Source organism: Haliotis rubra, unplaced genomic scaffold (genome assembly GCF_003918875.1).
Source record: "Haliotis rubra isolate DU_JTF1 unplaced genomic scaffold, ASM391887v1 Scf1059, whole genome shotgun sequence".
Taxonomy (NCBI): domain Eukaryota; kingdom Metazoa; phylum Mollusca; class Gastropoda; order Lepetellida; family Haliotidae; genus Haliotis; species Haliotis rubra.
In genome coordinates, this window is record NW_025764958.1 from 186,741 (window position 1) to 204,409 (window position 17,669).

The window sequence follows — 17,669 nt, forward strand, 5'->3', positions numbered from 1 at the left end:
ACAGATCTCAGCAATGAAATAATAACAATTTAACCATCTTACCATCTCTTGTTCTTTTATAGTGCCCTGAAGAAAGAATGTGAAGTTTCTTTTTTGACTCAGTATAGAATGTGTATGAATTTGTATGGTGGGAAGAATCATCAGTTGGTACAAGAAAATTTCCTGGGCTCACGTGAGGAACAACATTCAGTGTCCATTTCCCCCATTACAACGACTCCAATAATACTACACACACACACACACACGGCACATGAATAACAGGATATAACAAGAATGAATATGCTGCGATAAAGTAGTTTGCTCTGTCAGCATGTTGACCCTACATCTTCATCAAAGTGGTAGGCGGTGGGTGAGACATGTGTGGATAGGGTTCACTTGTACTGCCACCAATATATCCTGTCAATCTCCACATAGTGCAGTGTCTGAATCCGTATCCTGTGTCTACTGCCATGATTTAGCTGGAATTTACTTAACGAAACGTTAATGTCTCGACTCACTCACCAAACATATGAAGACCTGTGAGGGTCTTCCCCGGAATTAACGCCTTTTGATATGATGAAAGGGTTTATTCAAAGCCGAGTCAATTGTCAGAAGATGCTAAAATTCCATGTTTGTCATGCCATGGTGTTCAAAGTAAAATCTGCAAACATGCTTGTATCTGAATGAGTTCGCTATACCAAAACATATTAGACAATAACTATCAAATGTCTATGAGTTTATACCGACATTATAGCGTTACAGATGATAAGCTGTCATAATGCCCCTGTACAACACTGTCTTGGGTCAGGTGCTGGAAGGTATGTCTGGATCAGATAGTTCCTGCGATGAAGTATCAGATTTCATGGAGTGTTCTTCCACACACTCAGACTTTTTTTGCTGTCTTTGGTTACATCTCCGTTTATGAATTACTTCACAAACAAGGATTAGGAGTGATATGGCCACCCCCACCCCTGCACCATAGAAGGCGCTCTGCAAGGTTAACATGTCAACTCTCTTTGCTTTTCTGCTTGGAGATGGACACCGATGTTTGGGTTTCCATCGATCCCACCACAGACTCAGGATGCCGCTTTCGTATATTCTCAGTATTCTACAACAGAAATAAAACGTTTACACCACAAGAAAGTTACATTATTATCCGTCACATGCATTTGCAAACGACTTTCGAGCTTATTGTCATGGCATATTTGGCAGTTTAATTCGACTACTATTTCGCTTAGAAAAGGAGGAACTACATTTTTGTATCAGTAAGATTTTATCGATTTATTTTCTATCTATACACACAGTTGTAATCTTTAACTGTATTTAAATGAATGTATGCGCATTTATAAAAGGGATGGACTTGAGGCCACAGAAAGCATTCGGTGGGAGAGTGAGTGAGTGAGTGAGTGAATTAAGATTTTAAGTCACATTGTCAATATTTCTGCTATATCATGACTAAATTAAGTTATAGATTCATACTAATTAAAGGTGAATTATAAAAAAGCTGTCAACGAAGCATAGTAAAACAACTAGTTTATCACAGATATATATATTAAAAACTAGTAATTAACTCTAAAACATTTTAACTTCTACAAATGACAAGACAATATAAAAACAGCCAACAACCGAAGGTAGGTCACCATACTAGGAACCATGGGAACTTACAGTACATTTGCTTCCTGCATGGACCCTAGCTGGATTTACACCATCCCTTCAGTTGTTAGCAATTTAGACACATCTAGCCAAACATAAAATCTTACATATGTTTTACGATTAAAACAGAGGACAGTTTAAATTTACTTTGAATGTTTTGGGACTTACGTATCCTCTCGGGAGGACCATAATTTTACGATACTTAAACCCCCTACAAGGATACCGCCACTAACAATCCCAGTTACTAATTTAAACTGCCAATTTTTAAAAATACATCTTTTATACATAACAATCATTTTTTTCCAATTAGTTATATTTATTTTTAAAAAGCAATAATTAAAAGATAATTAACATTAGTAAAACGATCCTTCAATGTTTTGACATTAAAATACGTATCACTTGTGATGTAAAAATCAATAATCAAGCAAGATTCAGGTGGGAGACTTGCTGGAGCAGCGGCTCATTCAATACCTACTTTGCCATCTGTACCATAGTATGAAGATTGAGTACATTTAGTCATTGTGAAAATGTCATATCTATGACTTGTCTTGATAAACATTTACAACATTTTGGATCACAAAAATGTTAACGCAAACCATTTACCGTAACCAGATAAAAGTTCATTTAGGAAATTTCAGCTATATCAATAGCAAGTATCAAGGCATATGGTACTCACTGTTCGGAGAAGACTTGTGTGTATATACTGTGTTTTGGCAGACCAACTGCATATTTGCTGAATAGGAAGTTGTCATGTAACATCTGTAAATCACACCGACGTGGGTCGTCCCACATCTCCAAAGTGGACTCTTCTGCTATGTAGACGTACTGGCTTTCGACCGCTCGTCGCATGTGCTCGTCTCCATCCAGACTCAACCAATCAGGTTCGTTTGCCATTATCTCCTCCACACCATGCCATACCTTGTGATAGACGGAGATGTTGGATTCCTGAAAACATGGCATAGCTTCCCTTGTTATGTGGCATTGAATATTATTCTTTACATCTTGTCTGTATCTATCATATATGTCAATGCTGTATGTGGCTATTGATTGAAGCGTCTGTAGAATATTTCAAACTCCGTCTCTGCGCTTCACCGTTTCTCTGGCTTGAACCGAGTTACGTCCCTTCAGAGTCGAAACTGTGTTTACACTGGAAGGATCTGGAAGAGTCAGTCGCATGCTTATCCCAGACACATTAACAATCTTCTGTGCAGAGACCTCTGGATGTCTGCATCAACTCATGCCGATGGTCATGAGTGATGTTTCTTCCTTCCGTCCGTTGCTTCACATTTATGTATGTGTGGGATTGCCATATATTATTGTGCTAAATTACATTTGATGTAAAACCTTATTCAGACTTAGTGTTCATGTACTGACCTGAAAGAGATTGACCAGTGCTGTCCCTCCCACGAATCCCCAATTGTACGTGTCCTGCTGCACCATCTCAGCCAGGCTAGAGAAGGGAGGTTTTTCTCGTCCGTCGGTGAGGAACGCTATGAGGTTACCACTGTAGGTGGCCGCCATTATTACCGTGAACAGCCACCAACAGCTGAGCACTGTGCGTCCGGACTTTGTTTTTGGAAGGTATGCTCCTCCTGGAATATAGGTTGACGGTTTGTTAAGCATGATCATATGTATAACGGTATCGAAATTTCAGACACCACGCATTAGGGTCGTACCCGGAACGGGTAGACCCATGGTTTACATAGTCGGAATGCATTAACCCCGTCGGTACAAGATTTGCGACGTAAACTTGACTCAATTGCCAAGTGATACACATAATATTGTAAGTTTTTCAACACAAATGTCCCCAAACGTATACACGGGGTTTTTGGGCTGATACTCTTTTATATGCCTATGATGAACAATAACCAAATAAAGTCGGTAAGCAAATAGAAGCGTGATGCAGTAAAATCATTGCTGGTATAATATCAATAAACAAATAACACTTAATGGCAGTATAGACATTTTGTTATTGAACACTGCCGATTTACCGTTCGCCATAAGAGCTCCGAAATGATACCAAAATATGTCTCTATATCGGGTCCGCATATCCGAAGGTCTGTCGTCCGTCCACGAACGGACTGGTGTCACTTCTTCTATGACGAAGAGGATGACAGTGGAGAAGATGAAGGATACGAAGATGCAAACAAGAACCTCGTAACGGAACAGGGAGAGTAGGGTCAACCATTTGTTGCTGTTGGGATCTTGTTTCTTGAAGATAAGTGCTGAGTGGACGTAAAAGTATGGCTCTGTGAAATCAATGACTGTGTATCTGCTTTCGCTCACAGTGATCGGTGCCACAATCATATCAACGTCCTGGAAGTACGAAAACAACTTCTGTTACTTCGTGTAAGTCATTTTATCTAGCAGTCCTAGCAGATCATTAAATACCACAAAACCCTTTCCACATTCATAAGAGTCGATTGTACAAGTTTGTCAATAGCATGTGTATGTTTGACGACGCATTCAGCAGTGGTACAGCCGTACGACGCGGTCTGCAAACAATGGAGTCAGGATCAGACAATCCAGTGATTGACACAATGCCAATCTGATGACTGAGCATGTGTCTATGAATCATCGACTTTGACACATGATTGTTCGGTTTCGATACCAGGTCAACTGTTCACCTGAAAAAAATCCTAAAGCTATGGGAAAAGTTAAAATAGGGAATTGCATCGGAAATCATTTTTATCACTGATGCATCAACTTTTTAAATGCCCTCCACTTGTCTACCATAAAACATCTAGAAAACTTTACTGAAGCCTTGACTGTTGTAACCTTGTGCAACTCAGCACGAGTAGTATGACGCTCTTTGAAACCTTGGTGAAGAGAACATTCTCGATTGTACCTCAAAAGTTCTGACATGTAAACACCAAAGGCTAGAGCTGTTGGAATATTGTTCAACATGAAAGGGAAATTGACTATGGGAAATTTGAACTTATAAATTTTGTCAAATAGCCCAGTGGAGAGTTGTTTGTCACTCTGAATCTTTATGCATGGATCTAAATATGAGACAGATGTGGCGGTTTCACTTGTCTCCTTACTTTCCAGTTGAGATGGGTAAATCAGTGGAATGGAACTGACCATTTGATTGAAAGCCTAAGTTAAACTTCTTGGCCAAATTACCTCATTTTGATTTTGTCAACCCAAACAGAAATGCTGATTCATAAGCATAAGGGAACACATTCACAAGGACGGAAGCACAATTGTGCCCATGGAGACGCCTTCTTGCCTAAAGGTTTTACCCCCAAATTGAAGAAGTCCATTATCAGACTTCTTGTTTTTCTGTAAACTTAACTTCAAATGACAAATGTAGGTACATCTTTGTTCACCGCGTTTTAAATTACTGCTGTGTAGAACAATGCACTGATGAACAATGAACAATTATTGCTGCCACAGAAATAGTGTCTGTTGTCTGTTACAGCTTATCGACTCAAAAGGAACAAAGGAACACCAATACGATCCTCGTCTGATTTCGTTTCAATTGTATCATCATTATAACACAGATGCAGTTCTGCATATCAACAGTTACTGTAGTTGCACTGAAGGGACCATCGGTAATTCTTCGCATTGTAGCTGTAACATACCCCGTCAGTAAGTAACTTCACCAGCCCCGTCCAACTGCCATTCAGGATCCGACTCCACTCCCTGTCTTCTGGCTCCACAAGTGTGTAGCTATCAAACACACAAACAATAAGTCACAACTATGTTGGAGAACACATACGCACAAATACAGAGAGAGGGAGAGGGTTCAGAACTCACACACACACACACACACACACACACACACACACACACACACACACACACACACACACACACACACACACACACACACACACACACACACACACACACACACACATATATATATCTAGTAACGAGCAGAAATAATGCGACAAAAAACTTTATTCTGTAGACTCGATCCTACTATCAAAAAAGCCGAAATACATTGTTTCTAGTCGCCAGTAGCTTGCCTCGTTGGTATGGAATTATCTCCCTTGGGTTCAGGGATGGCTTGATCACGTGACCTCGTTGCTAGCAGACGATACCGAAGCTTTGCCATGACGTTACAAAACAACAGAAATAGACTCTTGACATATTATGAAGCAGGTATTACATCCGTAACTAGACTTGTGAAACTGACGGGACTGCATCGGGCCTCTGTTTACCTAAATATTAAGAAATTTGACGCAGGGTTAGGGACGTCGTGCTACTCTTGGGGCAAATGACAGACGACTATCGCGCGTCTCGCGGCGGCGTACCCAAACTGGTCTGCAAAACAGCTTGCTGTGAAGGCGTCGAGTCAAGGAACCCCTAAGGTATCAGAATGGACAATCAGAAGATCTTTAAAGCAATCTGGATATGTCAAGCGAGTGCCGAAGAAAGTTCAATTGACGACAACAGCACATATGGAGAAAAGGCTCGAGTGGTGCAGGGAAATGCAGGGTACAGACTTTTCAAATGTGGTTTTACTGACGAATCAAAGTTTCAGTTTTATAGGATCACAAGAAAGAGGTGGTCAAGAGGTGGACGTAGCTGCAAAATGGTTCCGAAGTTCTCACCCAGTGTCATGGTTTGGGGTGGTATAGGCAAACTCGGGGTAACTATTACAGGAAGGATGGATTCACGCAAGTACTGTCAATTTATACAAGAACTGACTGACTGACTGACTGACTGAGTATGATTTTACGCCGTTTTTAGCTATATTCGAGCAATATCACGGCAGGGGACACCAGAAATGGGCTTCACAAATTGTACCCATGTGGGGAATCGAACCCGGGCCTTCGGCGTGACGAGCGAACGCTTTAACCACTTGGCTACCCCACCGCCCCACTTATACAAGAAGGCGTAGTGGAATCCCATATAGGACAGAGTTGAATACCTTTCAACTTTTACAGGACAATGCACCTGTACACAAGTCAAGACACACCTGTAACTGGTTTGAAACGAGTCACGTGACCTTACAGAAATTTCCAGCGGCATCACCAGACCTGAACCCAATTGAAAATGTGTGGCAGATTATGAAGGACAAATTAGAAAAGTTGGAACCAAAGAGTGTCGTTGAGTCGTCTAATCTCATCAGTCAAATATGGGTGGACCTACCCAGGACTACATAGACAATTTGATTGACAGCATGGGACGCCGTATTCAGCAGTGCATCGAGAGAAACGGTGGACTAACAGACTATTGACTTGCATAAATGTAAACTTCAGTATCCAGAGTGGATGTATGGAAAATATGACTGAATTTATCAGTAAATTAATTTTGAAACTACGTCTGTGAAAAGTCGCATTTTTTCTGCTCGTTACTGTATATATAGGCATTAAACCTGCCTGAAATTGAGTTGTCTCGCCAGTTCCTTCACAAGTTGGATACAAAGACCGTCGAACCAGACAGAACCGTTCTCCACTTTCTTGATCACATATGGTGCCCACTGTATCAAGACAAAAAGGTGTTACAAAACATAACAAACCACATTAATATGATGTTAATCGGATGTTATTCACGACATATTTCATCATTATGAGTTTTTGTTAAAAACAAACAGTTGAGAAGAACTGAAATTAGTACCCTTGACCTGTTCTTCATATTATAAACATTTGAGGTCACTATTCATCACAAAATGAATTTACTCGAAATACGTTCTGCCCTGCTTTCACTATACGGCAATCAGTGGCCGCAGATACATGGCTAGAATCCATCTTTACAGGATCCATACTTTCATATATCATCTTCGACTGAAGTGATTTTGAACTTGGCTTCACAAGCTCCATCAGGAAACTTACATCATGTCATAGAAATATCTACATGTATATATCTTTGCTGTTGCAGTACAATATCTAATATACCTTGGAATACAGCCAAACTCTTTCCTTTTGATATAAGGAACAAATAAAGACATGATGAGTCGTCTTACGAGCTGAGGCACTGACTTCCACAGTTTACAATAATTATATCCCTTTAGTGTTTCCAGATTCCTGAATATTTTCTCAACGATTTTTCAGGTGCACTTTAAAACATATAGTTGGGAACTTGTAGGTATAAACATTTCCGTGGTGTGCATTGCAAGGATAGAAAGTGAACGTTGCACGCAATGTGCTAAAGTAAAGCTAACAGAAGCAGGTGTCTGGGCGTTTCAAACATGTCAGAGGAAGTTCTGCTCAGCAGTCGATATTTAGTTCAGTCTATATATCAACTCACTTAATCCCGTTTATCCACTCATCTAAAACGTCAGTGCAAAAGAATACACTGTGATATCTGCCCTTAGAAACATATCCCGTTTGGTGTAAAGGGAAACATAACTGTGGAAACAAGATGAATGGATCACTGAGAATCAGTGAAAACACCGGGTGTTCGCGAAAAGGGTAAACATGCCCTGCCCTACAGGTAGCACCTGCAATTTAAACAATTTGCCTAAAATTGGAAGTATTCTTTACCTGACGGCTCACAACAGTATTACTGCCATGCGAAGGTTGAAATAAATATAGGTAGTCAGTTCAGAAGAATACCCTGGACTGTCCCTTTTACACCACATGTAAGGTGGTGACAAAAATGTGGAATAAATATTACATGTTTGTCTGTAATTTAATCAAATACTGCCAAACAGAATGTTTGCATGTTAGGTGAACGTCGGAAACACATCTTCATGATCTAAAAAATACTCTCTCCGAACATGAAGTATATTTGACCTCCAGCGTCCCGACAATTAACGTCCGGTTGTAAAATCCATATTTCCTGGCATGATAGAGTTCATGCTTGACTCCCACATCGCCATCACTCGCAATATAGCCTACGGTGTCGACTTTTGTTCCAGTGGGGTCTGTGCTTAAAACTTCACTTATGACTGCAGTCTGCAGACGAAGATTGTGCTCATTTGATTTTATGGCATAATCAGATATCACAGTTGTATTAGGTAAGCAGTAGGGTTTTACACCGTAGTCAGACAACTGTATTGCTATTACATGGGACGTACCCTATGGCTAACCAAATGGTATTAGATAAGATTAAAATATGAAAATATGAACATTGTCATAAGAATATCCGGACGTTTGCAATCCGTTAATATCCAACCGAACATGCTTCTCATATAAAGAATCCTTGCAAGAGGTTAAATTTGTTCCAAATGATTTCAATAATCATAATGCCCAAAACAAATTAACAGCATAAAAGTTCACACTTCTTATGGGTGAAAACAGTGCAATGCTCAGTAAATATATTTCGAGCTCATCGTGTCCACTCAGTAAATGAAAATATTAGGCCACATTGTTGTAAGAGTAAAGTTATCTTAAAGAGTGCGAATAGATTAACGTTTCACACGTATTCTTGGTAGAAAAATGAACATTTTTATGAAAATATCCAGTATTGCAAACATACAGAGGTTAAAGCCCAACCGAACATAGGTTTGTTAAAGTTTCTTGAACTTACCTGAAATATTTTATTGAAGGTGGAAAGCATTTCATATGAGAAATCTGTGCAAAAGGCGATATTTGTGCAAGGTATAAATCAAGTACTGTTAGTACGTAAGTAAATGCCCTGTATCATGAATGAAACAACGTTTCTGTCATGTAAGAGTGCATGACATTTCGTTTGATTTGTACAAATAAGTCCAAGGGGCACACCTCACGTTTTTATTAGAGTAAAGTTCATGGAAAATGACCTACCTTATGTCTTTTAGTGAAAAGTGCTCGGTAAACATATTAAATACCTTTTTAACTCGCGAGGTAAATATACTACTGAATGATTTGATATCTGGGAAGATGACAGACAGACATACATATATACAGACAGACACATTCAGCTAGAACTAAACTGCTACTAACATTTCTACCAACTGTTAAGAACCGCCTGCAAATTTTACTTTGGAAACCTTCAATAATCGTACAATAAGAAGTTCCCCACACTTCAGAACCAAAACATAGAATAGGTAAAATAACTGCACCAAATAATTTAAAAACATTATTCGCTGTCATATGGCCAAAGTTTTTTTGGCAGGAATAGATAGACACGAGTTCTTTATTTGCCTGGGAAAAGAGACGACATTGGTCTTAAGTCCAAACTAACCTTGAGGAGAAAACAATTCCAAAATATCTATAAAATGTAGCAACTTCAATTTGTTTACTTTAAAAAAAACACAATTTTTATAATGTCTTAAAGGACCAGAATTGCGGAAAAATTATTTTAGTTTTAGCTAAATGAACTTTCATACCATTATGTTTACAAAACAACTCTAGGGCGTTTAAACTCTTCTGTAATAGAAGTGCAGTGTCAGCACTTCCAGACACATCTGCAAACATCAATGCATAAAGATTATCCACATTAATAGTATTATTTACACCTTTTCCACCAAATGTTTCAAAAATTGAGAAGAGTTTGTTTTATGAAAAAATGAATAACCGGGTGCCTTAATTACACCTAAACCTGTGAGTGAGACCACTGGGTGTTTTAAATAACACAAGCTGAGGGCTAACATCGATAACAAAATATGATAAAACCTGCCATTTATCTCATTATCTTTCAAACAGTCAAATAAAACTGGTTGATTGTATCAAAAGCTTTTGAACAATCTATGAATACACAATAAAACCTACCCTTTTTCCTAGGTAAATATTTTTGTACAACAGCGTTAAATATAAATATGTGATCAACACTGCTCTATTTTGCTCTGGCAAAATGAGCATATATGAATATTATTTTAACAAGGTTTATTTGAGGCAAGGTTGAGAGCTTTAATCTAAAACCAACAATCTCTTTCATTCACTAATGATGTTTCCTTTCGAAATTGATTGACAAAATACCTAAATCGCGGAACTAATATTTCAGTCACGTTTGTATCTCTCTTGTATCCATGACTACAATAAGGCGGCGACCGACTTTAATGACGTTGCAAACAATAGAGGAGTAGACTGTAGGCTCAATCACTTCCCAACTCGTTAGCTGACAATGTATAGTAATAACCATGGCAGTATATTGCTGAGATGTTTTTATAGAGACAAAGCTGGAAGTCATACAGTGCAGCTTTATCAGTTGACCATTGAGATTTTACACTAATATAAGGTAAAACATCTGTATTACTTGAAGCCAGCTATTCAGTGCACATATACACCAAGATAATGTTATATCAAACACGCATATAACTAACTATATTTTAGTAAAAAACTATATTTTAACGAACTAATGGTTATAACGAATTAGAATTGATGGTTCCTCTGAGTTCGTTAAAACAGTTGTTTACTGTATTGAGTTTTACCACAGATATTATCACTCAGTCCAAATACTATGGTCACAAGCCTATGGTGGTGATCGTGTAACTTCAGATATTGACAACATTTACCTTGTGAACACATCCTGTTGTCTCGGCAGCCTGACCTGTGATATTAAATCTTCCTAAGGTTTGTAAATGTTTCGTGGTAATCTCCAGGTTCTGCAAATATGACACGAGTTACCATAACATGTACATCAATACAATGTTTAACTTTCATGTCTTCGATAAAGGTAGAATGCTGGAATTCAATGGGACTTTTCACATCCTTGCTTTTGCATGGAGGATAGAAGAAAAATGTTCACATAAACTGTGTTTTCTCTTTCCACCGAATTCATTTCACACCACTGATACTTTAACAAGTATTCCCTTGCACTCCCAACTATGTCTTTGCAGTTAACTGCATAAGATGAACGCACGTCCAACAGTTGCTTACCAGTGGTAAATAGTACCTCGAACACGGCATGAACTCCAGAAACACAACGTCCTCAGTTTTGAATGGCTCACGGCTGTGCGCAATATCCATGACACTTCCGGCGGAAGGAACCATCAGCCATTGAGAGAGCCTAGTTGACTTCTCCACTGACGTGTTTGATTCCAACACGTGAGCCTGACAATACATAGCACATCATACAAGCTTTATCTTTCCCAAGTAATTCTACGTTGCAAGCAGTATTGAATTGACCTGATCTTTGTGAAGCTACCCCAATGTCCTTATATTCTGCCCTTAAAAGTCTTGTAAAACACTTCCGTCATTCGTAACGATAGAGAAAATATACTTATAATATTAGTATTACTTAAAACAGGCGTAAATCTTAAAATGTTATGTATATGAGATGTTAAGGAAACTTGGTATTTCCTTCAAATTTCCTTCAGATGTTTTATCATAGTAAAATTATGTAAAATGTATGTTGTCATATTCAGGTATCAAAGTAAACACACGTGTTTTGAAACGGTATCCAGCACCAATATAGCTGTTATTGTAGCTGACCTTTCAAACTGGACTGAAATTGGAAGCACTACCTGATTGAGGTGTTTCTGTATACATTCGAATGGACACACCACAAGAAGGTTGAGGTCCTTCACCGGAAGCAGCTCGTAGATACTGGCGAGGTCAATACTTTCAAGTGGATTGTTGGGATCATCTATCATGTATAGCAGTAACTTGATCGAAGCCAGTCGACCTCCAGATAGTGCAGTCAAAACTGTGAACAAAGACACCTGGAAAGTAGTTCATGGGATATAACCTTCTTGGCTGATATTTTACTAATTTTCTGATGGAATATTCACTAATAATATTGATTGTTTTTGGTCGACGCAGTATATGAAAATAATTGTTAACAGTCAAAATGTAAAAAGTGAGTGAGTAAGTGAGTTAATATTTAAAGTCACATCGGCAATATTTCAACCATATCGTGAGTAAAACTAGTTCTAAATTCATAATACATACATATAATATATAAAACCCTGTCAACGAAGGACAGTAAAACCACTAGATTATCACAGGTTGAGTTAAAACTAGCTAGCACATATGTTTAAAAGTAAAAAAGTATTTCTGGACAATACAATGTAAAAATGGGCTATAGATCGCCAACAACTGAAGGTAGATCACCATACTAGGGACCAAAATGTAAAAAGTGTCATTTAGTGAGCATTATATTGGTTATGGTTTAGCATGCTGATTCCATTACAATTGATGTTTTCATCTGTTATATCTGTTATACTTTTGTATCCACTTGCATTAGCTTGAACGAAGCCAGCGTACCTTCAGATAGTTCAGTGAAAACTGTAAATACCATAAGCATCATGTCTGTTTTAGCGTTTCTAGCTGATGTATTGACGAAAGTTACACAATCAATTTTCTTACGACGCAATATTTTAGAATATAGGTCATTTTGGCCCCATAGAATATTTCAAATAATAAATCGTAGCGTGAATTGTAAGGAAGTAAGTTATCAGAGCCCGGCTGTATGACCGTCGTTTGTCGGCACCCAAGGCATATGCTAAAGCAATGTATGGTAAATATATCTAAGCTATATATAAATGTATCTTATTCTTAAACGAATGTGTGTATAATATCATCAATTGAGTGGCGTATACAAATACTGGACTGTTGTATCCAAAATTGCATATAATATCCATTATTGCGTTTGTTTACGAAGTCATATATAATATATACTTGAATGTTGTATCTGAAGTATTACTGTATCCCTAATTGACTTGTGTAAATGCAAGGGAATACTTTTCTACTATTTCAAGCTCTGCTGCTTAGTCATTTGTTATAGAATGTTTGGAGTGTTTTATATCCTACCGTCATAAGATGAAGTTATAACAACGAACGTCTTCCACTTCACATGGTTGAGTATTGAGATGATGGCTCTCATGACATCTTCCATAGAATCGGGTCTGATGAGGGAATTAAAGTTAGACTGCTTTGCATTTGTGACGTTGAATACTGTATGAATGAATATTTCCTGGTTGGATAGGAACGCGGGGCAGATGGAGGAGCAGAAGGTGATGTTGAAGTCGTCCCTGCTGGTGGTGGGAGTGAAGTGACGCTGACAGGAAGAGAGGGATGCCATGATCACGACATCCCCATGTACCGATCTCGCTGAAACTCAAACACGGTATGGATGTAACTAGACCACCATGAGTACCTATATAACCAGCATTGACTTCTCCATTATTTTAGATATTAGCGAAATGCACCATACAGATCAAATGGAATCAGGGATTTCTAAAATACCATGGATGCCTCAAACCAGGGATACTCTACAGCAGGGATAGGTCACGCGCTTGCTTTCTTTACCATTTGTACTAATTAGCGTGTGCCTCGTCATGCTCCAACGCACACAGTGACTTGGTTCGTTCCCAGCGCAACTTCGGCTGCGTTTAACAGTACTTCAGCCAGTGTATTGTATCAGTCGGAATTTTACAATGAATGAATGAATTAATTAAGAGCAAGAATTAGATGTGAATGAATGAAAGAAATAAAGAAAAGAACAAAAGAAAAGAACTTTATGTGAATGAATGAAAGAATAATGATACACCACGGCCATCCCTCCCCAAACATGTTAAAGAACACAAAACTATCGGTAGAACACATGTGTTAACATCAGCTGTCCTTTTTAAACAAAATCTACTTTGAGACATTTTTTTACATTAGTAACTAATTCAGATATCTTATTGCATGTGTGGAATGACATCGGCATTGACAGAATGTTAACTGACACTGTCGCACACCTCTCAAAAACAGAAAGTTTAGAACTATCACAAAGCGTTGTAAACACCTTTCCAGTTTTGTCAAATACTAAGATCAACAAGAAAGAAAGAAGTTTTAGAACTATAACACTCAAGCCTCAGAAGCATCAATGGCGTATCGGAACAGATCGGCGTCTTATTTTTCACACACCTCAACTACACCCTAAAAAAAAAATTTAAGTTATAAAACTATCACTATTACTTGCAAACACCTTTCACCTGATGGTATATTCCCCTCATAAAAATTAAAGGTGTATGTGAAAGATGTTTTAGAACAATAACTAGAAACACTCAAACAACGCCCTGTAGTATTTCAATGGCAGATCGGAGATATGTCATATTTTTCACACACCTCAAATACACCCTAACAAAAAATGTTTAGTTATAAAACTATCACTATTACTTGCAAACACCTTTCAACTAAAGGTATATTTCCCTTCTAAAAATTAAACGAATATGTGAAAGAAGTTTTTAGCGATAGAATTTAGTCTTTCTTCGCTGTGTACTGAGAATTGAAGCCAGTGAGCTACAACATGCCGACTTGAAACTTTACTACAAATCTACTGTACTAATACTGACACTGACACTAATAACAATTATTTGACTTAAAATGAAGTGACAGAATAGGTAACTTATCTTCTACATGTAGGTTTTCAGTTGTCACAACACTCAGCGTATGTAATCAGCTGTTAAAACTAAACCGGGCTCAATCTTAAAAACTACGCCGCCGCCATATTGGCTACACTGGTCACATGACGAGCCGAGGCATAGCTTAGGGGCTTTCCGAGGAGTGACCACTACCCCCTTATATAGTCTCCCTGCTCAAACTGATCATATTTGTCCCTCTATTTCTCTCATAAACCGCCCCATAAGCCCCTCCCAAACAAGCAGCACCACCTAAATCAACACAAAAGGTAGTGACATATATACCAAAACAATTAACAGGTTTAGGCAAACATGTAAATGGTAATTGAGTGAGGTTTTAAATAAGTAAGAAAGGCTACCTGTTTTCCACGCAGCAAATTGCTCTTGAGCAGAAACGAGGTAAAAGGTCAGTTTGAACTGATCAATGGCCGAGTCATTTCTAAGGCACACAACGGGATGTGGACATTTCCCATTCGCTTCGGTGATCAGCAAAATATCTGTTAACACATTTAAAGAATATTGATTACATGATTCAACGTACCAAGAATCTACGATCGTTTTTCTCGGTAAACACACAATTAACTGACCCAATCCAATCGATGTTACTTGCCTTCTCCTCTTACTCGCTCATTTATAATCAATAAGTGCAATATTCACCTTATTATTGTTTCATATTTTCAAGGAGACAATCATTAAAACAATATTCTAGTGGTTAACAGTGGAAGACACCTTCTGAATAACGAGAGAATCTGCAACTGCAGGATGCTACTTGACAGGCACCTTCGTTCATACATCCATGTTTCTGTTGGTGGGTATGTATGCCACTACATTTATAATAACAAGAGAATCTGCAACTGCAGGATGCTACTTGACAGGCACCTTCGTTCATACATCGATGTTTCTGTTGGTGGGTATGTATGCCACTACATTTATAATAACGAGAGAATCTGCAACTGCAGGATGTTACTTGACAGGCACCTTCGTTCATACATCCATGTTTCTGTTGGTGGGTATGTATGCCACTACATTTATAATAACGAGAGAATCTGCAACTGCAGGATGTTACTTGACAGGCACCTTCGTTCATACATCCATGTTTCTGTTGGTGGGTATGTATGCCACTACATTTATAATAACGAGAGAATCTGCAACTGCAGGATGTTACTTGACAGGCACCTTCGTTCATACATCCATGTTTCTGTTGGTGGGTATGTATGCCACTACATTTATAATAACGAGAGAATCTGCAACTGCAGGATGTTACTTGACAGGCACCTTCGTTCATACATCCATGTTTCTGTTGGTGGGTATGTATGCCACTACATTTATAATAACGAGAGAATCTGCAACTGCAGGATGCTACTTGACAGGCACCTTCGTTCATACATCCATGTTTCTGTTGGTGGGTATGTATGCCACTACATTTATAATAACGAGAGAATCTGCAACTGCAGGATGTTACTTGACAGGCACCTTCGTTCATACATCCATGTTTCTGTTGGTGGGTATGTATGCCACTACATTTATAATAACGAGAGAATCTGCAACTGCAGGATGTTACTTGACAGGCACCTTCGTTCATACATCGATGTTTCTGTTGGTGGGTATGTATGCCACTACATTTATAATAACGAGAGAATCTGCAACTGCAGGATGTTACTTGACAGGCACCTTCGTTCATACATCCATGTTTCTGTTGGTGGGTATGTATGCCACTACATTTATAATAACGAGAGAATCTGCAACTGCAGGATGTTACTTGACAGGCACCTTCGTTCATACATCGATGTTTCTGTTGGTGGGTATGTATGCCACTACATTTATAATAACGAGAGAATCTGCAACTGCAGGATGTTACTTGACAGGCACCTTCGTTCATACATCCATGTTTCTGTTGGTGGGTATGTATGCCACTACATTTATAATAACGAGAGAATCTGCAACTGCAGGATGTTACTTGACAGGCACCTTCGTTCATACATCGATGTTTCTGTTGGTGGGTATGTATGCCACTACATTTATATAATTATATAATATGTTAATGCACTATACCATTTCAACACATCTAAATACACAATGGGAAAATAGTTTTGTGCCATATAGCAGCACTATGAACTCACCAAGTGACGATGTCCAAATTTGCAATGTGATGCACATCACCAAGAACACCACCTGCAAGGTATACATCCTCGACATCACACATGCGTCTGCATCCACGACTGTGTGGGGGCGTAACCTGACAACCTCTCTCCGTCTGGGCAACTAAACCAATCGACATTTACCTTCAGGTCTGAATATGTGTCAAACCCGGATTAAGGAAAAGCATCATCTGTTCCGAAACACCTGTCAACGTCCGTTAGCGTATTAGCCGAGATGCAATGCTTGCCATTGATTCAGCACCCCAGCAAAGTGATGCCTGTGTTGATAGAAATTCACGTCCACGTGTTACTGGTTTCATTCACCTATTTGAGGAACATCAAAGGAGACATGATAGCCTGTCAGTAAACGATTCTGAAATATTCGATAGAAGGTAATGTACACGTTCACGCGTGGTTTAGTGAGAGGTTTACCTCGCAGGTAGAGAGCTTTGGAATTCTTGAAGGGACACTGTCGCATTATCGCACTTTTACGCTTTTAATAATATATTTACCATTTAACAAAGAGCGACCATAGTCGCAGTGTCGTGATTTGAATAATATATTCATATATGTTAATTGTTACCAAACGTGGACAATGTTACATCATTTTAAGTTCAAACTATGTCGAATTGTCTGACTGACATACCATCTAAAACGTGACAAAGATGCACTTAACATGAGCCTCAAAGCGACATATGTATATATGTGTGGCATTATCGCCTTTTCGATTA

The 17,669-nt window shown here is 38.6% G+C and overlaps 2 protein-coding genes across 2 annotated transcripts; both read right to left on the bottom strand.

The window, feature by feature from the left end:
* Positions 1–703: 703 nt before the first annotated feature.
* LOC124277281 (glutamate receptor ionotropic, kainate 2-like) lies at positions 704–3,807 on the bottom strand. Its single transcript, XM_046712937.1, has 4 exons — positions 3,624–3,807; positions 3,007–3,224; positions 2,309–2,577; positions 704–1,087 (listed from the first exon to the last, which is right to left on the bottom strand). Exons 1-4 carry the CDS (start codon positions 3,679–3,681, stop codon positions 784–786), a joined length of 849 nt encoding a protein of 282 aa, XP_046568893.1. The 5' UTR covers positions 3,682–3,807; the 3' UTR covers positions 704–783.
* Positions 3,808–6,958: 3,151 nt separating this feature from the next.
* Positions 6,959–17,200, bottom strand: LOC124277254. The gene is made up of 8 exons (XM_046712908.1): positions 16,921–17,200; positions 15,160–15,297; positions 13,206–13,505; positions 11,918–12,099; positions 11,331–11,504; positions 10,967–11,056; positions 8,325–8,486; positions 6,959–7,069 (listed from the first exon to the last, which is right to left on the bottom strand). Exons 1-8 carry the CDS (start codon positions 16,994–16,996, stop codon positions 6,959–6,961), a joined length of 1,233 nt encoding a protein of 410 aa, XP_046568864.1. The 5' UTR covers positions 16,997–17,200.
* Positions 17,201–17,669: the final 469 nt, after the last annotated feature.